Below are 23,638 nucleotides of genomic sequence, written 5' to 3'. Positions count from 1 at the left end.
CCATACATGGGGCACAGCCTAGTATATGGGTGTCATCTGCCCATAGGTGATCACCTCCATACATGGGGCACAGCCTAGTATATGGGTGTCATCTGCCCATAGGTGATCACCTCCATACATGGGTCTCAGCCTAGTAGAGGGGTGTCATCTGCCTATAGGTGATCACCTCCATACATTGGGCACAGCCTAGTAGAGGGGTGTCATCTGACACATAGGTGATCACCTCCATACGTGGGGCACAGCCTAGTAGAGGGGTGTCATCTGCCCATAGGTGATCACCTCCATACGTGGGGCACAGCCTAGTATATGGGTGTCATCTGACACATAGGTGATCACCTCCATACATGGGGCACAGCCTAGTATATGGGTGTCATCTGACACATAGGTGATCACCTCCATACATGGGGCACAGCCTAGTAGAGGGGTGTCATTGCCACATAGGTGATAACATCCATATATGGGGCACAGCCTAGTATATGGATGTCATCTGCACATAGGTGATCACCTCCATACATGGGGCACAGCCTAGTAGAGGGGTGTCATCTGACACATAGGTGATCATCTCCATACATGGGGCACAGCCTAGTAGAGCAGTTGTCACCAGCCACATAGGTGATCACCTTCATACATGGCAGGGACACAACATTGTAGAGGGGTGTCATCAGCCACATAGGTGATCACCTCCATACATGGGGCACAGCCTAGTATATGGGTGTCATCTGACACACAGGTGATCACCTCCATACATGGGGCACAACCTACTAGAGCAGCTGTCACCAGCCACATAGGTCCTGCAGAGGTGATCACCTTCATACATGGCAGGGACACAACATTGTAGAGTGGTGTCATCAGCCACATAGGCGATCACATTCATACAGGGGACACAGCCTTGTAGAGCGGCTGTCACTAGCGACATAGGTGATCACCTTCGTACATGGCAGGGACACAGCCTAGTAGAGCAGCTGTCACCAGCCACATAGGTCCTCCAGAGGTGATCAGCTTCCTGCACGGCAGGGACACAGCCTTGTAGAGCGGCTGTCATAAGCCACATAAGTTCTGCAAAAGTGATCAGCTTCTCACATGGTAGGCACACAATCTTGTAGAGCAGCTGTCATCAGCTACATAGGTCCTAGAGAGGTTCTGCAAAAGTGATCACCTTCATACATGGCAGGAACACAGCCTAGTAGAGCGGCTGTCACCAGCCACATAGGTGATCACCTTCATACAAGGGACACAGCCTTGTAGAGCACCTGTCGTCAGCCTCATAGGTCCTGCAGTGGTGATCATCCTCATACATGGCAGCTAATCAACCTTGTAGAGCGGCTGTCATCCGCCAAATAGGTCCTGCAGAGGTGATCAGCTTCCGTAGGCATGGACACAGCCTTGTCCTTGGCTTGGAATACTTTACAATGTGCAGACCTAGAGCTTGTGTTCACATAGGGCAGATATGCTGTGGATTTATGTATTACACTTCGCCCTATATGTGATATGGGCATTGTGATCACTAGTCGGCACTATTCACACCATATTGTGCCCTTATTCTCCTGAAACAAGTCAGTGTACTATTCAGTTCTGTGTGACATGAGGATTTATGTATGCAAGAAAAGACCCTGACCCAAAACTCTAATGTGATCAATTCCATAGGACACCGCAAACCCTACTGTAACTTGTATTGTTATTACTCCTCATGACCATGTATAACCACAAGGTGGCGTATATAGATTTGGAGACGTTGAAGTTCCTGTAGACACCTAACAGTCTTCAGTAGGATTGTCCGGGGACATAACTTATTTGGACGTGTTGCAAATGAACAACGATTGAATTTGCTAATTGGGAACTGATGTCCCAATTTCAGGCCGGCAGCTCCACTTCTACGTTTCTACAGACATGTTCCCTGTGGTGACGTGTATGAAGGGAGGGGGCAGTCAGGCTCCGTTCATTAGATAAGCCATGCAGCGTCTCTGTCTAGGCATCTGCACTGATGGAGAAGGGGGTTAGCCAGCCCCCTTCATCACATATCTATTCTCTCAAAGGTAGTGCGGAACTTGGGTCCTGGACCACAGGACGAGCACTGAAATCAGAACGGCAGCGCAGCTCATATAATCAAAGTTCAATTATCTGTTTTGAAAACATTCAAATCGCTTTATGTCCCCAGAACACCCCTTTAATAATTTCTGGTAGGGGGTCTTTTATTTCTTATAATAAACAGCTCATCTACTGCAGAACCTCTGTTTGAAGAGTAAGGGGCGCTACCTGTCCAACATGCTCTAACTGATTGATATGAACCCCTTCCATTATTCTTTTCTTAATGAAGTTCTGCAGCAGCTGTATTTTTATGTTTTGTAGTAGATGGGGTGCAATACTTTTTGAAATTTATTGCAACTGAAACATCTTTTTCAAGGGTATTATCGTGTGCACTTGGGTTAATGTGCTGCAGATCGGTGATGGTCCTGAGACCCCTAACAATCACGCAAAAGACTGCTCACAAGTGCTAATTTTGACAGGTTGCAGCGCTCGGCTCCGGCATGAGCTGACGGACGGAGCGCTGCACCGTCTCAATAGTGAGTGCTTGTGTGCAGTCTTCTTCATGATCGGTGAGGTCTCTGGACATTGTCTCCCAAAGATCGGCAGCTCATTTAGGGAGTTGTAAGATTGACTGGCATGTAGTGCTAACTCTATCAGTGACTGGCACAGGACAGAAAGTGGCGGGTATGAGTAGTGTCTCTGTAGCACCATACCTCTCTATAGCTGTCATATTCTTACATTAGAATGTGAAGTGTACCAAGATTTATAGATATGTCCAGATTTAGTTTTTCCATATAATACTTGCTTTGTGAGTAGAGTAGCAGAGATTTTTTGGAAAATATATATTACGGTGTATGTCTTTTTATGTATGGCTTCCACTTAGGCTACATTCACACATTCATGTGAGACGACTTGTGCTTTTTTTCTCGGAGAGTTCATAGAGTTTCATTGATCTTTATTAGTGATGGGCGAGTGTGCTCGGCTTCGATGCACTCAATCGAGTAGAGCAGTGCCGAGTATCGCGTGGCGCTCGGGTGCTCTGGTCCCCATAAGAAGGTCATTTGAATCATCTCACTGAAGCGGGGTATTCCCCTGCTGGGGGCACTGGGGCTCCTCTGTCAGCCGGACTCTTTGTGAGTTGTAGAACTCGAGAGAGAGACCCTGTCCTCCGGAAAAATGCTTGAGTTTCACATTCACTTCCATTATGCTCACTACTCGAGTCGAGCCCGTCCGAGTGTCCAGCATGATCAATTCAAGTAGCAAGCACTCGAGCATATCATCACTAGTCTATCTATGTGTGAGACTTTGAGCAGGTCGTATTCTGACCGTGTTTGTGAACCAGAATCAGCTATTCAAGTCTATGGGGAAACACAGATGTAAATTGGAAGGTTTCTCCTTTGTATCTTTGTCTCACAGATCTGTTGCTTATTGATCAATTTGGATAAAAACATGATGTTCCACAATTTCTTTTTTATTTTTTTTCCTTTTTTTTTTGATGGTCCGTTTCTCACGGATGGTAAAATTCACACAGATGTGGGGATGTAGCCTAAAGCTGGCCATAAACATTAGATTGCTGTTGCCCGATCGATGCTTTGGCTGATTGTTTGGCCAAAAATCATCTCCGTCCATATGACGCGCCCCCTGGGACATATTCCTTTCTTTCAAGGGAATACCCGGAGCCGGATCAGATGGGGGTTGTAGTCTTCCGAGTGGCTGTGACCCGGTCCGTGCCCAGGGTGTCAAACTCAGTTGTATGTGGCAGTCCTACAGATGTTATTAAGTTCTTAATGTCGACTACGCCACCCGTTGTGTTGCGGTCACTGTGGCCGCCGCTGCAGCAGGGTCCGCTGAGGCTGGTGGTGTTGGTGCAGCTTGATAGGATAACCCCCAATGGGAGGGGTATAGCCTCAGGGGGATCAGGTGCAGAGGATGGGAGTTGTGGTGATGCAGTGTAGACGGCAATCAGAGACAGAGTCGGGTTATGCAGTTTAGGATGTTTACTCACTGCTGATGTTCTGGTCACTCCAGCTTCGAGTGACCTCCCGAGCCGTGCTGCGTCCACCAGGTTCTGGATCCAGCCAACCCCCAAATAAGTCCGGAGCGTGACCCTGAGCTCTCCTTCTGTCCTTTCCTCTGGCCGTCCCCACTATTGATCCACCCAGGTCCAGCTCCCTCGGGCCTTCTGTTGGGAGACCCTTGGCCTTGGGTTCCCTGACCCTCCACGTGGTATGCCTTCGTGGTGGATGTGGTGGGTGGCCGTGGCAAACGCTGCCCACGGTCTCCGGTCTCTGGCTGGGGTGTGTTTTTGCCCCCACCAGCTTGGGTTCCGGTACCCTGTGCCGACTCTTCACCCGGGGATTTAATTTGGGGTCTTAGAGTCCTTTCTTCTGTTTCCCCCTCTGGGTCTCTCTTTCTCCTCTCTCACTCTGGGTCTCTCTTCTCCTCCGCTCGCTGACTTTCTCTCTGCAACTGACCCTGTTCTTAGTTGGTGCCCACCTTATATACACCCTCTATGTGTGAGCTCAGGTGACCAGCACCCAATGAGCTCCTATCTTTACCCAGGCTGCTCCCCCTATCTGCCCCTACACTACTTGGGATGTACCACCCCCCTCCCACTCCAGCCAGGAACAGACTCGGTCGTACCTGCACATTTCTAAGTGGGAGTACCGTCGGCCTGTTCCTCGGAAATGGGATGTATGTAGTGCATGCAGCCTACCGAGCTCAGTTCCACACTCCTTCCTTACCCGGGAGTGGAATATCACACCTCTGGGTTGAGGTGCAATACCCCTGTAGCAGCCGAATCCTCAGGGTGCTACATTCCCCCCTGGTAAACCACAGCACGTCCTCGGGCTGTAAGACAAAAACATCACAAAACATACAAAAATTTTCATATAAACATAAACATATAAAACATATAAAACTTTATATAAATTAGCAGCATTAAACATTCTCGTCGTCTCTTGTTCCTCCTTCGGTCACTGGGCAACTGTTGACCGGGCAAAGTGCGACAGTTCCTTTCTTTAAGATGATTTAACAGTAAAACCAGTAGGGGGCGCTTTAGGACGCGCAACTATATACAAGGATATGGCCGCTCTCAGTCCTCGGCCAGTTAAGGAGGGAAAGGGAATGGCTGCTCACAGTCCTCAGCCTGTGGGATTAAGGGTAAACGGGTGAACAGTTCACTCAGCTGGTCCCAACGGGGACTATATTAGCAATAACAGTTTCTTTGTACCCCGATCGGGTAACTATTTACAGCACCTGCTCCGCTGTACTCAACAACGTCTTCCTCCTGCTCCTTCTTTGGGGATCTCAGCTTCAGACCCGTCCGGATCCTCTTGCTCTTCCTCCTCACATCGCAGCTCCTCCTCTGTCAGGCGATGCACATGGAGGGCGTAAGGTCCTTTGGCACACTTGTGCCGGGTAAAGGTGACCTCGTCCCCGATATAAAGGTCACGACCTCTGTGCCCCTCCGGCAGATGGGACTCCACATCTCTGCGCGTGACAAAGACGTCGCCGGGGGTGTTGTGGTCTCGGATGAAGCCCCACCCATGCTGCAGGTTAAACTTTATTACAGTCCCGGTGGTGCGGGGACTGTGCTCTGCACGGGGGTCCCTCCTGGTCCGGCTCTTCTGCTCGGCGCTCCTTATTTGGGCCTGTTGTTCCCGGACCCGCCTCTCTCTCCGCTCCTTCGCAAACTCCTCGAGCTGCTGTCGGCAGCACTCAGCACGCTCCGCTGCAGCTGCCCGGGTTTCTTGAGTGAACCCCATTAGATCTTCTCCGGTGGGGTCCCACTCAAATTGGGTCTCTTCAAGCGGGGGCGAGATCCTTATCACGGGCTTCGGAGCCGGAATCAGGGGTGCACACATGGCCCCAACCCTCCTCTGGTGCTCCAGTCCATAATATTCCTGGGGCCAGATGAAAGGCTGCCCGTCCGGCCACGTGTGCTGGGCAAACAAGTCCTCTCCCAGACGCGGCACCCTTGGTTTTACGGGCGCGGGCGCGGTGGTGGTGGCGCCCGGGTTGCCCAGGCCTTGCGGCCAGGCCTGGGGCACCTGGAAGGTGAAGGGCACCGTTAGGACGGCGGCGCCCTGGGCTACCTGGCCTTGCGGCCAGGCCGGAGGCTCCGCGGAGGTAGGGGGCGCTGTTGGTGATGCGACGCCCGGGAATTCTAGGCCCTGCGACCAGGCTGGTGTTACTTCATGTTTTGCCACGCTCGGGGTCGGTGCGCATGGCGTCACAGGGGTCGCGGCGGCGGCTTCCGGTTGGGGCCTAGTCTGCGTCGGTGACATGGCGTTTTCGGGCACAGCAGGGGGACTTTCGGGCTCTGCGACGGGGAGCTGGGGCAGGTAAGCGGTGTCCCGGTTTGGGGTATAGACGTCCCCTTTACCTGCCTCCATGCGTTCGGCTCCCTTCTCGGCGCCGTCTCCGGCCTTGGGTCCTCCCGCGCCATCCTCAGAGGCGGTCTGTCTCCTCATCTTGGCTGGCGTGCTCCGGGTCTTGGTTTGCTGGGCCATCTCTCGGCTCCACTCCGCCAATGTCTCTCGCTGTACCCGGGCCATCCTCCGTGCGAGGCCCTCCAGAGCAGTCTGTGCACACTCCCGGTCTCGGGGGAGCTGTGCAAGGACCTCCACTAGGCCTAGTGGGGTCGTGGTTTCCAGCAGGCTCCTGACCAACGGGTCGGTGCTGCTCTGCTCTTCTTCCAGCAGGCTCCTGGCCAGCGGGCCGGTGCTGCTCTGCTCTCTCGCCATCTCCGGGTGAGCTCCTCTGCTACTCTTCTCCAGGCTTCTTGCCTCCGGGTGCGCTCGCTCTAGACTGCTCCAGGCGGCACCCATCTTCGTTCTTTTCTTTCGTCTCCTCCCACTTCGAGGGCGGTCCCGGGGCCACTTGGTGACTGTCAGCTCCAGGGGCGGTTCTTTCACGCTGACAGACACCTCTAGCATCACAGTCTCTGTTGGTGGGGGCGGTTTCCACTTTTGGCGCCATTTTCGGTCCTGGCCCACGATGGGAGGTGGCCTCTCGCCACCCTCTGGCACGCCCATAATGGCGTCCGCTCTGGCAAGGCGGGAAACCTTTGGAAATGGCGGGAATCGCTTCCCAGTGGCGGGAAACTCTGCAGATGGCGGGAAAAAGTTGTTAATGGCGGACAACCGGCGGGAATCGACTGGTGATGGGGTCCGATGGCGGGGACCCTCCGGAACCGGCAGGAGACTTCTTCTTGAGGTAAACTTGCACTTTCCTTCAGGCACGCAGTACCCGGGTGTTGCGGGCACGTAATCCTGCCGACTACGCCAAAGTTGACGCGCCCCCTGGGACATATTCCTTTCTTTCAAGGGAATACCCGGAGCCGGATCAGATGGGGGTTGTAGTCTTCCGAGTGGCTGTGACCCGGTCCGTGCCCAGGGTGTCAAACTCAGTTGTATGTGGCAGTCCTACAGATGTTATTAAGTTCTTAATGTCGACTACGCCACCCGTTGTGTTGCGGTCACTGTGGCCGCCGCTGCAGCAGGGTCCGCTGAGGCTGGTGGTGTTGGTGCAGCTTGATAGGATAACCCCCAACGGGAGGGGTATAGCCTCAGGGGGATCAGGTGCAGAGGATGGGAGTTGTGGTGATGCAGTATAGACGGCAATCAGAGACAGAGTCGGGTTATGCAGTTTAGGATGTTTACTCACTGCTGATGTTCTGGTCACTCCAGCTTCGAGTGACCTCCCGAGCCGTGCTGCGTCCACCAGGTTCTGGATCCAGCCAACCCCCAAATAAGTCCGGAGCGTGACCCTGAGCTCTCCTTCTGTCCTTTCCTCTGGCCGTCCCCACTATTGATCCACCCAGGTCCAGCTCCCTCGGGCCTTCTGTTGGGAGACCCTTGGCCTTGGGTTCCCTGACCCTCCACGTGGTATGCCTTCGTGGTGGATGTGGTGGGTGGCCGTGGCAAACGCTGCCCACGGTCTCCGGTCTCTGGCTGGGGTGTGTTTTTGCCCCCACCAGCTTGGGTTCCGGTACCCTGTGCCGACTCTTCACCCGGGGATTTAATTTGGGGTCTTAGAGTCCTTTCTTCTGTTTCCCCCTCTGGGTCTCTCTTTCTCCTCTCTCACTCTGGGTCTCTCTTCTCCTCCGCTCGCTGACTTTCTCTCTGCAACTGACCCTGTTCTTAGTTGGTGCCCACCTTATATACACCCTCTATGTGTGAGCTCAGGTGACCAGCACCCAATGAGCTCCTATCTTTACCCAGGCTGCTCCCCCTATCTGCCCCTACACTACTTGGGATGTACCACCCCCCTCCCACTCCAGCCAGGAACAGACTCGGTCGTACCTGCACATTTCTAAGTGGGAGTACCGTCGGCCTGTTCCTCGGAAATGGGATGTATGTAGTGCATGCAGCCTACCGAGCTCAGTTCCACACTCCTTCCTTACCCGGGAGTGGAATATCACACCTCTGGGTTGAGGTGCAATACCCCTGTAGCAGCCGAATCCTCAGGGTGCTACACATACACAGAAGCACTCACTCAGCCGACGCTCCTGTATTTGTAACGACTGGCACGTTGGCTGGCTTGTTATCTCGGGGAAAAAAATGTGATAGGTGGTCCGAAATCTGATATACGTATGCTGTCAACATCTCTCCTGACCATCAGTCGGATGGCGCCTATACACATTGACCGTCCACCGTCCCTGTCGATATCGGTGGTTTCAGACAACATTACACTAACGTGTATGGGGGCCTTTAGGTTCCATACACATTGGCTGTGTTATGGCTTCTGGCATGAACTGTAGATTTGGTAGCAATGACGATTAGGTGCCAGATGTTAGGTTAGAAAGTTCTCTCTAAAGCCCTTGATCCAGCCTTGTCGTTGCTGCTAAGTATACAGCTGATGGTGCATTTACAGTGTACAATTACTGTGAACAAGCACTCCTCGTGTCACGATAACCTTGCAATCAAAATAGGTTGACAATCTCTCAACGAATGAGCAAAACGCTCGTTGGGTGAAATGATCTTTAGCCTGCACAAAAGCTCGCAGTTCTTAGCACATCATTCTGTTTGAGCAGAACCTGTGCTGCCGAGAACAATGGCAGTTCATACAGGCTGAAGAATCTTTTCTAGATCATCCGGTACACATCTGAAGTGCGGTCTTCCTTGTGTTAACAGTATATTAAACGACCGCTAACATGTAGCCAATCGCCGGTCGCATAGTGGAGCGCCTCGCGCAGTATAAATGGCCTGTGAGTCTTTATACAGCCTGTACCGGAGCTCTCGGTCTCCTTTGCTAGTGATGTACCTTCTTTTAGTCTTGTAATGTATTTGCCTGCATCCATTTTTTGCTTTTACTAATTATTCGTGTCTTTTCTTTCCACACAGGGGGACCCTGCAATCATGGAAATTTAAAGGAAAGTGACGTTCTCAGAGTGGGGGGGTGGACCCCCTCCCTCTGCTCTTTCTGCCGTCTCTCCCTTGTTGTAGGACTAATGGCAGGAACGTAATACAGGACTATATTACAGAGATCTATTTTTGTATACTTGTGGGCTCGGGGACAGTTTATATGGATATTTATAATTAATGTTATAGTGCCAAAGGAGTGTCCAGCGCTCACAAAGGAAACCTTTTGTTGTCCTCCTGAGCCTCACTTTTTGGTTTCTTTTTTTTTTTTTTTTCTGATATATTGTGAAGGAATTCTCAGCATTGACGTGCACTAAGTATGGATGTGGTCTGGCCTGAATGTACCACGCGCTGCCGCTCACTTCAGCACGCGCTGGATGTCATCTCTGTGGTCACGAGGGGAAGTGAGCAGCAAATCAAGGCCTTCCTCTCGTCCTATTGCTGCAACGCTGCTACCCTGAAGGATGATTTGGGGCGCAATGTGGGTCATATTTCTGCGTCATGTGGTAAGAAGGCCGTCCTGGATTGGCTCATTGCCAAAGGGGTAGACCTGTCCGTCAAAGACAAAGAATCCGGATGGACTGCACTACACAGAAGTATCTTCTATGGCCATATCGATTGTGCGCTGATACTATTAAAGGTAAGCCTGTCAGAGTGGGAACAGTATTCAGGCTCAACCCTTTATCACGTATCTGAGGAATTGGCTATGGCATCTCTACAGGTCCACTACGTCACTGTCTTTGGCAGTGAAATCTCGGACATGTGGCATACATTCTTCGGCTGGCATATTTGTGGCACTTATCTTGCTGTGGGAAACTGCCAAACAGTAATTGGTTTGGTGACAACAAAGTTCATGATAGACTCCCTTGAAATTACTTCTCCCAGCCATGGAGGAGGGGCAGAGGACAACTGGCCAATGTTCTAGTTATCCATTGTGGCCCCGATAGTCAAACCCCTAATGGCATCAAATTTGTCAATAGATTGGTGATAAATGTTTGACACTTTTAAGGATTGGCCATTTACATTTCAAGAATAGAGGAGTGATTTTTATATATATATAGTGGTGGCCAAAAGTATTGGCACCCCTGCAATTCTGTCAGATAATACTCAGTTTCTTCCTGAAACTGTACACAGTACAGACCAAAAGTTTGGACACCTTCTCATTTAAAGATTTTTCTGTATTTTCATGACTTTGAAAATTGTACATTCACACTGAAGGCATCAAAACTATGAATTAACACATGTGGAATTATATACTTAACAAAAAAGTGTGAAACAGCTGAAAATATGTCTTATATTCTAGGTTCTTCAAAGTAGCCACCTTTTGCTTTGATGACTGCTTTGCACACTCTTGGCATTCTCTTGATGAGCTTCAAGAGGTAGTCACCGGAAATGGTTTTCACTTCACAGGTGTGCCCTGTCAGGTTTAATAAGTGGGATTTCTTGCCTTATAAATGGGGTTGGGACCATCAGTTGTGTTGTGCAGAAGTCTGGTGGATACACAGCTGATAGTCCTACTGAATAGACTGTTAGCTGTTTTTTTTCTTGCCAGAATACAAATTCTAAGTAAAGAAAAACGAGTGGCCATCATTACTTTAAGAAATGAAGGTCAGTCAGTGCGAAAAATTGGGCAAACATTGAAAGTGTCCCCAAGTGCAGTTGCAAAAAACATCAAGCGCTACAAAGAAACTGGCTCACATGACGACCGCCCCAGGAAAGGAAGACCAAGAGTCACCTCTGCTTTTGAGGATAAGTTTATCCGAGTCACCAGCCTCAGAAATCGCAGGTTAACAGCAGTTCAGATTAGAGACCAGGTCAATGCCACACAGAGTTCTAGCAGCAGACACATCTCTTCAACAACTGTTAAGAGGAGACTTTGTGCAGCAGGCCTTCATGGTAAAATAGCTGCTAGGAAACCACTGCTAAGGACAAGCAACAAGCAGAAGAGACTTGTTTGGGCTAAAGAACACAAGGAATGGACATTAGACCAGTGGAAATCTGTGCTTTGGTCTGATGAGTCCAAATTTGAGATCTTTGGTTCCAACCACCGTGTCTTTGTGCGACGCAGAAAAGCTGAACGGATGGACTCTACATGCCTGGTTCCCACCGTGAAGAATGGAGGAAGAGGTGTGATGGTGTGGGGGTGCTTTGCTGGTGACACTGTTGTGGATTTATTCAAAATTGAAGGCATACTGAACCAGCATGGCTGCCACAGCATCTTGCAGCGGCATGCTATTCCATCCGGTTTGCGTTTAGTTGGACCATCATTTATTTTTCAACAGGACAATGACCCCAAACACACCTCCAGGCTGTGTTATGGCTATTTGACCAAGAAGGAGAGTGATGGGGTGCTATGCCAGATGACCTGGCCTCCACAGTCACCAGACCTGAACCCAATCGAGATGGTTTGGGGTGAGCTGGACCGCAGAGTGAAGGCAAAAGGGCCAACAAGTGCTAAGCATCTCTGGGAACTCCTTCAAGATTCTTGGAAAACCATTTCCAGTGACTACCTCTTGAAGCTCATCAAGAGAATGCCAAGAGTGTGCAAAGCAGTCATCAAAGCAAAAGGTGGCTACTTTGAAGAACCTAGAATATAAGACATATTTTCAGTTGTTTCACACTTTTTTGTTAAGTATATAATTCCACATGTGTTAATTCATAGTTTTGATGCCTTCAGTGTGAATGTACAATTTTCATAGTCATGAAAATACAGAAAAATCGTTAAATGAGAAGGTGTGTCCAAACTTTTGGTCTGTACTGTATATATCTACGTGTATGTTTGTGTGTATATATTGTGGCAAGACGACTCGCTTGGCAGCTTCCGGAAGTAGACTCAGGAAGCCGGGTTTACTCTGCAGGCTTTATTAAATGGCATAAAGCCCTGCAGTCCAGCAAAAAAAAAAACACAGCCTTACTGGAAAAACAACGAAACAAAAGAATAAATGATAGCACAGTCCATATGAGTATGGGATTTGCCCACACAGGTTGTAGTCCCAGCCTTCAGCTCATAAGGATTATTGAGGCCACTGTGCTGTTAGGAACCTTGAGTAATGCAGAAATTCTTTTGTAACCTTGGCCAGATCTGTGCCTTACCTCAATTCTGTCTCTGAGCTCCTTGGACAGTTCCTTTGAGCTCATGACTCTCATTTGGTCTGACATGCACTGTGAGCTGTGAGGTCTTATATAGACAGGTGTGTGCCTTTCCAAATCCAGTCCTATCAGTTTAATTAAACACAGCTGGACTCCAGGAGTAGAACCATCTCAAGGAGGATCACAAGGAAATGGACAGCATGTCACTTAAATATGAGTGTCTGAGCAAAGGGTCTGAATACTTATGACCATATGATATTTCAGTTTTTCTTTTTTAATAAATTTGCAAAAATGTTTAAATTTTTGGATTTTTTTCAGTCAAGATGGGGTGCAGAGTGTACATTAATGAGAAAAAAATGAACTTTTTAGAATTTACCAAATGGCTGCAATGAAACAAAGAGTGAAACATTTAAAGGGGTCTGAATACTTTCTGTACCCACTGTAGCCATTCATATTCTTTGTACTCTTAAGGCCGAGCATGGACTTTGATGCATTAAGCGGCTGTTGACTCAGACTTGGCAGCCTAATAGGCTCATAGACTGCACACACAGCTTTACTTGTGGCCTTTGTTGGGGTGTTTTTAGCAGCCTTTTTACCTCCCGATCTTTTTTTTTTCTTTTTCTCCAAAATGCAGCATGCTGTAGGTATGGCTTTTTTCTCTGATATTATAGCTATAGGCTTCTCTATAAGACTTGAAATACACAAATGCATGTAGAAACACTGGGTAACATTGGGGTAGCCCTTGCGGTCTGTACATAACATGAAATGGTTATTCACAAAATTACCGTGTTATGCGCTGTCCTTGGATAGGGGATAACTGACCGCTAGCGACCAGGAGAATGGGGCGCTGCATAGTCCGTCTCTTGAATGGATCAGAGGTGCCCATATTCTTTTGTAGACAATTGCTGTGCATGCATTTTAGTTATTAAAAAAATAAGGCCCTATATCCACCATCCACAGACACTGGATATTTGAGTCTGTATAATATATATTATGCATGTTGTATGATACATTGCAGTCTGATCTTGGTCTGATGATTTATACGATTGTCTGACTGCACCCTAACTCTTGACTTCCCCTATAAACCCTAATTGAGGAAGTGTGGCTCAGATGATCACGTTCTATTAGATGAGACCAGGGCCCACATAGTTGAGTTGCCAGGTTCATCAAGGGGCATCATACACCAAAACACTGTACATGACCAAACAGCACGGCTCCCAGGAAACATCACACATTAGATCCAAATTTTTTTGTTTTCACAAGGGTAACAAGAAAATTTGTTGTGCAATTTCTCCTGAATATGCCCATACCCCATATGTGAGGGGAAAACCAGTGTGTGGGCACATGACAAGGAGCACCTTGTAACTTTTTTGTGTGACTTTTTGAACGCAAAATTGGCTGAAATCTAGAGCGGACGCCATGTCGTGTTTGGAGAGCACTTGATGTGCCTAAATAGTGGAAACCCCCCCACAAGTGATCCCATTTTGGAAACTAGACCCCTCAGGGAACTTATCTAGATGTGTGGTGAGCACCTTGAACCCCCCCCCCCCAGGTGCTTCACAGAAGTTTATAAGGTAGAGCCGTGATAATAAAAAATCTATTATTTTTTTCCTCAAAAATGATCTTTTTAGCCCCAAAATTTTCATTTTCACAAGGGTAACAGGAGAAATTGGACCCCAAAAATTGTTGTGCAATTTCTCCCGAGTACGCTGATACCCCATATGTGGGGAAAAAACACTGTTTGGGCGCACGGCAGGGCTCGGAAGGGAAGGAGCACTGTGTGACTTTTTGAACGCAAAATTGGCTGGAATCGAGAGCAGACGCCATGTCGCATTTGGAGACCCCTGATGTGCCTAAACAGTGGAAACCCCTCACAAGTGACACCATTTTGGAAACTACACCCCTCAAGGATTTTATCAAGGGGTATAGTGAACATTTTGAACCCAGACGTACGACACAGAATTTGATAACATTAGGTCATCATATTGAATACGTTGTCATTAGTCTTGAGCGTAAGTGCTCTCTACTTGAGTTTGCTCGGGTATGCACCATGTATCGCGGGTGCTCGAGTGACTTGTTCGAGTCTCCGCGCTGCATGTTTTGAGGCTGTTAGACACCCAAAAAAGACATGCAGGGATCGCTTGTGTATGGCAGGCAATTCCCGCATGTTTTTTTTGGCTGTGGGGCAGAGATTCGAGCATGTCACTCGAGCACTGACGATACTCGGTGCATACCCGAGCACCCGATGCAAACTCAAGTAGCGAGCACTTGTGCTCAACACTAGTCACCATATCGTCATCATAACCACAACCCTAACCCCTAATACAACCCTAACCCCAACCCTAATACGACCCCAACAGCAAAGAATGGAAAAAAAATCTTTTTTTTTTATTTTATAATTTTTATCTAATTAATGGGGTAACAAAAGGGGATTTGATTTAAAAATGTTTTGCTTTTGATCACTGTGATAGGGTGTATCAAAAGGAAAAATTCCTATTGTTGCCGAGTACCAGGCGGCATATCTTGGTGGGCACACTGCGCATACGCCTGCCATTTTTTTTTATAGGTAGATGATGCGGAGGGCCAGGGGATGGTAGAGGTACCGGGGGAGCTCTGGGGACATCATTTCTCTCTCCTCTGACATGTATGTCATGTCAGAAGAGGACCAAATCATTGTAACAGCGGGCACATTTTTTTTTGAATAACGGCGATCATGTGATCGGGGACTGGAAAATCAGACCCTGATCATGTTCTCCAGGGTCTCAGCTACCACCGGTAGTTGAGGCCCCGGAGATTTTCAGCTTCTGGGGGACGCTACAGCATATTTCCCGATCGCCGGTTTAAAACGGCAATGAGGGAATAAGGGCGCTTAACGGCCGCTGTTTTAATGCGGATCGGCGGTCGTTAAGGGGTTAAATAAAATTCCAATTTTGACCAAAATCAATATTGTGGGCAACTGAAATGGCAAATTAATCCAATGAATTAATTGAATCCACCAGCCCTTGCAGGAAGTAAGAAACTGCTACATGAGACAGCTTAGAAACCGAGCAGAATTTTAGCTCCAAGTAAATGAAGAAGTTTCTTAATTTCTGATAGTCTTTTCAGTGCTTTTATAATCTCTGTGCCCAGAGCACCTCTTTAATTCCTGTATTACTGTTTTTTTTTCTCTTTAAAGTCTTTATTGCCAATTTCCCTTTTATACCTGGAGATGCCATATTGACCCTAGTTTCAGGGGAAATCGGCCCCAGTTTCAGGGGAAATCGCCCCTAATAAGTGACGGCTGTGTAGTTACAGTCCGCTAAATGCACATGTGATAGAAGCTTCCTGTGGTCACTTTATCCTCTGTGTAATATCTTGTACTCTTTGGCCAATGTTGAACAGCTAAACATCTTTCCCACATCTGCAGGCTTTCATGTATGGAGTTACCACATGATTGACAAATTAGATATTGTCATTTATGTGATAAAGGGCCATTTGACTGAGGGAAGAAAGCTGTGTGGTACATGTATACCCTCCCTTTCTGTAATGCTTTATGCATTGATGATAATTACTTTATCATCTTCTGGTTTTATCTTTAAGCATGGAAGTAATTTCAACATCCAAGATAAAGATGGATTCACTGCACTGGACCTCATAATGAAAGACCGTCCTTCTTATGTTGTTTTCCAAGCAAGTGGTAAGAGCATAGATCTTTCTGTCTTCAAAATTTGACAGCTTAGATAAGATTGTGGTTCACTTTATTAAATAGTTAAAGAATAACCTTATGCCTTAGTTTTATTTAAAAAATTAATAGTGCGTATAAAAATAAGAAACTTTGGAATATGTAAGAGAAATCTGCTTCTTCCTCTGCCCGGACTGATCTTTCCCACTCAATTCATAGATAAAATCTGTATTCAGTGGAAAAAGATTTTCCCATTACTGAGATTGGAGATGACAATTGGTGCTTATAAAGTTCTATGCAGAAGGAAGGTTTGGAGGAAGGAGGAGGTAGATGCAGACAAAGAAATTCCACTGCAGTAACAGTTCTCCATAGAACTTTATGAGCACTAATTGTCATCTCCTATCTCAGTAATGGGAAAATCTGTTTTCACTGATTACAGATGTTACCCATGAATTGAGAATTTTGAGAATGAATAATCCGTCTATGGGGAGAAAGAAGCAGGTTTCTGTGATAAGATATATTACAAAGTTACTTATTTTCCAGTGAACTATTGATTTATTAAGTCAATTAAAACAACATTCTTAAAGTGGGGTTCTTATTAACTTTTTCACTGCCTAAGATGTCTGTAATTTATCTTGAATGTGCATGAAGAGGCGTAGAATGGAGTCTAATGCAAATGATGTCAGGAAGAAATGTCATAGCATGTTACTGTCATTCGTCCTCCTGTACGGCTTCCAGCTACATTAGGAAGTGGATGCAGGGACATTTCTTCATGTTATCACCCCTTTTATCAGTCAGTGCATATGTGCTCTCTGTATTGCCACATTTTTTTCTTGCATGTTCTGAACTTCTATTTTTGTCGGTTTTGTGTTTCTCCAATCTGTAGCCATATACATGACTTTGTGTGCACTGTGTTCTGGAGAAAATAATAAAAATAATACTTTTTATTTTATTTATAAATTTTAGAATTCATTTTTTTTTTCATTTCAAAAGACTGTTTGTTGCATTGAATATAAAATTATTTGTTTTTCCTGCAGTAATTGTTTGGCCGTAATATGAAATACCGTAATATGAAATACTGTTTTATTCCTTTAAAGTTCTATTAAGTTATTATTCTTTAAATTGCTTTGCTACAACCAATAAACGTGTATGTGTAGCATTCATAAAATATTTAATTTTTTTTCTTTTCAGATCCCACTGAACTTTACACCTGGGGAAATAATATAAATTTTACCTTGGGGCATGGCAACCAGCAAAGCAAGCATCACCCTGAACTGGTTGATATGTTTCCCCGCTGTGGCATATATATAAAACAGGTAAAATCAGTGCTCATAAAGGAGTCAGAGAGTGTGCAACTGATGATAGAATAACAAAAAGTCATGTCTAATTTTAACTTTCTTTACTTTCTAGATGGTACTATGTAAATTTCACTCAGTCTTCCTGTCTCAGAAAGGCCAAGTCTACACCTGCGGCCATGGTCAGGGGGGTCGGCTTGGTCATGGAGATGAACTTACATGTCTGGTATGTCTGTGCTCCATGTTGTCATTTGTAACCTAAATCTAATGTTCCCTCTATCGCTCCATCTTGGTCAGCAGATCACATTCACATTGAGTACACTAAGACCTCTAAGGAGGAGCTGTCCTGCTTGCATGAACTCTGAAAGATGGAAAGTTCCCGCATTCACTAAAGTCCCACATCATGTCTCCAGCAAAGCCGTTCCTGTTGGTTATATGTGCATTGGTCCTTTTTGCTGCCATAACCAGGATGGTTGACACTAGCTCCAAGCCTGGAACTTACCGGCTTCTGATCACTAGAGCGGCGTAGGAGAGCTCTCCACCTCCGGTATATCTGGCCACCTCGTAACCATGCAGAGCTGCTTCCAAGTTGGAACTCTACCATTGGTGATCCTTGTGCCTATTTTGTATGAGACCTGACACCAGGGAGAGAAATGTCTGTACCAGTGACGGCTGGAATAACAGAAGCCTCAATCAGAATATGCATTTCAATGCTATTGCTCACAAATATGTGGTAGGCTTCTGGGTTCATACAAGCAGGATGGCTTCTAGGTCTTGTGCATGCCTCATATGGTCCCAGTGGTCTATATGGCACCCTACAGGTGGCTGGGCCTGGAGAACAGGGGATAATTTTAATGTAACTGTCACAATTTCACCGCTCAGTGTGTCTTGGACGAAGTGACTGACAGCTCAGTTGTCCAATCTAGTGCAAGGGCATGCTGAGCTTTTGGTGTTTTGATTGGACAACTGAGCTGTCAATCTGGTGCAGGAGCGTGCTGAGCTGTTGGTGTTTTGATTGACAGCTCAGCCGTCCAATCTGAGTCTGGGAGGTGCTGAGCTTCCTTCAAGTGTTCCCTGTTCCAAGTGATTACCCAGCTACTTAATTGAGCTGTCAGTCCCAGATAGCTGCCAGCCGTAGCTTTCAGCTCGGTGTGGTGTTTTCTCTGTGCTTTGTGTTCTGAATTCAGACATTCTGATCTTCTGGTGCTGGACCCTGGATTTGCCTTTTGACTACGCGTATGTATCATCCCTTTTGCTTTGATGCACTCTGACCTTGGAATTGTGATTCTGGACTGTGACCTGACTACACCTTTGTCTCTTCCCTCTTTATGATGTACCCTCCTGGCTCTTGACCTCGGACTCCTTGACTACCTTTACTCATGGCTTGTCCATGAGAAGTGACTCCTCGTCACAGTAACTATCCATGCATAGCCACAGTAGCAAGTACTGCTAGATTACAATGTAAGGTGTGTCTAGTTTTGATGAGTTTTTTTTTTCACTTTTAATTTAATAGGTTCCAAGATTGGTGGAAGGTTTGACTACCCATTCATGTAGTCAAGTGGCTGCTGCCAAGGACCATACCGTGGTACTAACAGAAGATGGATATGTTTACACGTTTGGGTTAAACACATTTCATCAACTGGGCATCCTCCCTCCTCTGTCAAATTATAATGTTCCAAGACAGGTCTGTCTAAGCTGTCACACCGTGTGGTATCTAATGTATTATAGGGTTGTTCCCAGAATGTTAAGTTATCCCCTGTCCTTGATGGCTGGGATAAAACAGTCTAGTGCTGGGCGCTACTCAGTAAATGAATGTATGAGACAGTTCCAAGGAAAAAGAATATTTAAAAAAAAAAACAATATAACACAACGCGTTTCGGTGCAGGATTTGTTCATGCAAATCCTGCACCGAAACACAATGTTTCATATTGTTTTTTCAATAAGTTTTTTTTTTTTTTTTTTTTTAAATTTGCATTTACGCTCAATTACGGAGCAGGGCCGGGCACCAGGCTGTTCTATCCCAGCCTCCGACCTTCATTCACCTTCAGACCAGTGGATTGAAGAAGCAGCTCACACCCGCTGGAAGGTATTCTAAGTCCCAGCCACGAACATCATAGAATTTTACCTATTATGTACACGACTCTATAAGGTTAATAACCTTAAAGAGGTTGTCCAATACTTTCACATTGAAGGACTTTCTGTAAGATAGTGCATCAATGTCTGGTGGAGGTGCAACACCTGGCACCCCTGCCCATCAGCTGGTGTCGGCGGCAGCCGGAGTGCTCAGTTATGGAGCTGCTCTGTCTAATAATAGTGGACGCGACTGGGTACTGCACATTCGTCCCCTATTGAAATCAATAGGGGACTGATGTGTAGTACCCTGCCGCTAATAGCAGCTCCGTAACTGAGCACTTTCGTCCACCAGCACCGAGAACAGCTGATCGGCAGTGGTGCTGGATGTTGCACCTCCACCAATTAGACATTGAGGACCTACCCTAAGGATAGGCCATCAATGTTAAATTAGTGGACAACCTCTTTAATCCACTCTTGCCTTCCTTGATACTGGAAATTATTGCACCAGGGTGCGCTCCTCATCTCTTTTTGCATTTTTTCAAGTTATCCCTTGAACACAGGATATGGATTGACTTGTCAATCACCGAGATCTTCCCACCGATCCCAAGAGCAGCACTCTGAAACCTTGGAATCAGGCTCTGCAGCTTTGTCTTGGGTAGAGAGCGGTGCACATATACCTGTGCTCTATTCATTGTCTATGAGACAGCCGGAAAAAACTAAGATTTGCACTTGGCTTTTTCCCACTCCCATATTAAAAAATCCCACATATGCCCCCGTTGAATTAGATCATAGATAGGTGGGATGTTCTTGTTTTTTTTTTGTTTTATAAAACATTTTTACATTTCTTGGTCAACATACTATTTTAAAGAGTAGCACCTTGATTTCTAAAACCTTTTTTTCCCAAACAGGTTCAGGCCAAAACTCTGAAAGGCAAGTCTGTGATGGGGGTGGCTGCTGGACGGTTTCATACAGTTCTGTGGACTAAAGATGCTGTTTATACAATGGGACTTAACGGAGGTCAATTAGGTACGTACCTGTTGGAAGCCTCTCTATGGCCTCCATTATGAGAGCCTTCTTGTAATCATGGTCCTGTTCTGTTTTAGGGTATTTGCTAGATCCTAATGGAGAAAAGCATGTCCGTTGTCCCCGCCAAGTCTCTGCTCTGCATCATAAAGATATTAATATATCTCTCGTAAGTGCGAGCGATGGAGCTACAGTTTGTGTCACTGAACGTGGTGACATTTACCTCCTGAGTGAATACCAGTGCAAGAAGCTGGCATCAAAGTAAGAGGAACATATAATTCCTTCCATTCTCAGAAAATTACCATTAGTTGCCAAATTGCTGTTAGTTTCTCTATTTATTATATATATATTGTAAGGCAGCGCTAGAGATCATACTGGGGGTAACTCGCTTCGCTGCGACAATCAATGCACACGGGCAATGTCTTTCCGTTTTTAAACAATGCTCAGCAGTTTATTACTTCATGAACCGCATATGACCGGGTCCAACTCAGTGGCACGCCGACACACATATATATAATATTCATGAGCCAAGTGACACACAGGCCCACTTGCTCCAGGTACAGCCTTCAGCAAGGTAATCATATAGCAATGTCCATATAACGTAGTGTATTACCTTTGCCGGGTTTAGCTGTCTCAGTCCATTACTCCGCCACCAGTGTGGCTTTGCGGCTTCCCAGGTAGGGGTCTCTAGCCGTCGTTCCCTCAAAGGCCACTGACATCCACACAGGATCCAGGCTCTGCCTTTCAGGACTCTTCATCAAGCCTCTGCCTTCCAAGGCCACTAGCATCCACACAGGATCCAGTATCGACCTTTCAGGCACCAGGCTTCACTCGGCCTCACTAGGCCTCACACGGTCGGTGTCCCACACACACGGGAACAGGCCTTACGCCTCTCTCACAGAACACACCTGTCTCCCATCAAGCAGGGTTTATATATCCATCCCGTGCACACACACACAGACAGGACCTTTCTGATGTCACAGTCATGTGATCAGACAGACATTCTGTGCGCGCAGGACCTGTGCTATGTCACAGTCATGTGACCAGTCACCTGAGGGGGAAGGTACATGGTCAGGTAAAACACATCCTGGACCATTACCGTAATGCCAGCAAGTCGCTGCATTACATATCCCCCCCTCTGTTCAAACTTGTGGAGTTGAACACATAATATACACAATGACATTATAACCCCCAGTTCACATAGAGACCATGTACTTTACAATTTTGCTACTCAGCCCCTGGAACATTAGTCAACGACATTAGCCCATTCCTTAGGGACCTACCATTTGTCACTGACTTCGTCAGGTTACCTTTCCGGGTCGTAACCTTGTCAGAGCTCCCCCGCTCCCAGTGGTCAGTCGTAACCTTATCAGGTCTCCCCCGCTCCCAGCGGTCAGTCATAATCTTGTCAGACCTCCCCCGCTCCCAGCGGTCAGTCGTACTGCGGTGTGACTCACATGCCCTGGTATCTAAGGTCCGGTTCGACTCCGTACTGTCCCGTCCTCTATTGGGTCGTTTGTATGGGCTGCTCAAACCTGAGTTACTGGAGGTCTCACTACCTCTAAACCCACGCCCACTACTCTCAGGACATCTTGAAAGGTCCCTAACTCCAGTTATAGCTGTTCTGTTATTTAGGGGGCCCTTTCTCTGTCTGGTCTCATAATTTCTAGACGCCTGCCATCTTCTGCTACTCAGATGATGCTGTCTATCCACTCGCAGTCTAGCGAGATTCAACTGTTCTACCTCTCGCAGGTAGGTCACTCGGTACTCCATCAGCATGCGTATATATGCAAGACTTTCTTCCGTTCCTACAGCAGAGAATAACACCATGCCGTCTTCATCTGGTATCCAGTCCTGACGATCACGTGGACTGCTTACTTTCACCACACCAGACTTCTTGACCATCATCTGCATGGCTCGACCATTTCTCCCAACGAGCTTCCTCACCAGAACATGAGGCACCCGGATGACCTCTTCACGCATACTGTGAGCTTTCCTCATCAACTCCAGTTGTCTAACGGCTTGTTCCGTCTTCAACCGGAGAAACCGCTTTGTGCGAATACATCGCCAGTGCATGTCACTTAGGATAGCCACCCTCTTCACTGTGACTTCGGTCGTGGACAGGACCACCAGCTGTTTAGCTTCTGAGGTCAAGTACACCTTACAGGCTCCCATGGCCTTCTTAAACTCCTCATGCACGGACTCACTGGTGCATTCTTCCCTCAAATCCTCGGGCACATCTACGAGGCACTTGTACCAAGACGTTTCGGTCTCACCAGTGGTTTCCATACGATCAACCAGCTCAGGGTTCAGGGACAACTGACTTTCAGCTTCTTCCCCCTTTACGCTTCCCCTGAGCTGACTCACAGCTACAAATTCACCAATTTTTGTCTTGACCACTTCCATCTCATATTTATCTGTGGTTAACACTCTCTTAGCTCTCCTCAGGCCCACCCTCTCTTGGTATAAGGGAGTGAGTGCAACGTCTTAGCTCTTTTCCTTCTCCAAGAAGGCCTCGTTCACCGAGTGATACTTTGTCAGGCGACTTTTGAGCCCGGAAACTTCTTCCTCTAGCTCCGCCACTCGCCTCTCAGCGGCCCGTCTCTGAAGCTCCTCTTGCTTCCAATGGGTTTGTAGTGACTCCTTGATCTCGGCTCCTACATCCACCGAATCATCCAAGCTCGCATCACTCGAGGAGGTATCTGCTTCATACCTCCCATCACCAGCAGCCCACTCCTGGCCCTGGTCTGTGTCTTCTCAGATAGACTCCTCCATCTGCTTCTGCTCAGCCTCCATCTTGCTGAGCCTTTCCTTAAGGCACGTCTCTGCCCTCTGGAGATTATCACAGAACGTCCGCAGCTCCTTCACCTGAGCTTCCAGACCTAAGGTCTTTCTGCGGAGATCACCATTTTCATTACGGGTGTCCTGCAGAGTGGTCTCAACCACTTGGCGTATGTGCTCTGCATCCACCTTATCATCCTCTAGTTTTCCTTTAACCCTGAGGAGATCCTCATAGTCTCTCTTGATTTGTTGCAGTTCCCTATTGAGCTTTTCACCATATTCCTTCTTGGAGTCACATAGCTCCCGGTTGAACTGTTCGCGCA

At 47.2% G+C, this 23,638-nt stretch overlaps 1 protein-coding gene across 1 annotated transcript in view; it reads left to right on the top strand.

The window, feature by feature from the left end:
* Positions 1-23,638, top strand: part of IBTK (inhibitor of Bruton tyrosine kinase) — a 108,035-nt gene that overhangs the window by 2,921 nt on the left and 81,476 nt on the right. Inside the window, exons 2-8 of the mRNA XM_073675619.1 lie at positions 9,375-10,032; positions 16,062-16,158; positions 17,335-17,459; positions 17,554-17,664; positions 18,952-19,122; positions 20,420-20,537; positions 20,615-20,795. Of these exons, the coding sequence (XP_073531720.1) occupies positions 9,712-10,032; positions 16,062-16,158; positions 17,335-17,459; positions 17,554-17,664; positions 18,952-19,122; positions 20,420-20,537; positions 20,615-20,795 (1,124 nt within the window). The 5' untranslated portion in view covers positions 9,375-9,711. The remainder of the gene's footprint in view (positions 1-9,374; positions 10,033-16,061; positions 16,159-17,334; positions 17,460-17,553; positions 17,665-18,951; positions 19,123-20,419; positions 20,538-20,614; positions 20,796-23,638) is intronic.

Source organism: Phyllobates terribilis, unplaced genomic scaffold (assembly GCF_046119375.1).
Source record: "Phyllobates terribilis strain yellow unplaced genomic scaffold, ASM4611937v1 Scaffold_3__8_contigs__length_932513732, whole genome shotgun sequence".
Classification (NCBI taxonomy): domain Eukaryota; kingdom Metazoa; phylum Chordata; class Amphibia; order Anura; family Dendrobatidae; genus Phyllobates; species Phyllobates terribilis.
The sequence above is the reverse complement of the archived record's forward strand: the minus strand, read 5'-3'. Positions and strand labels throughout refer to the sequence as shown.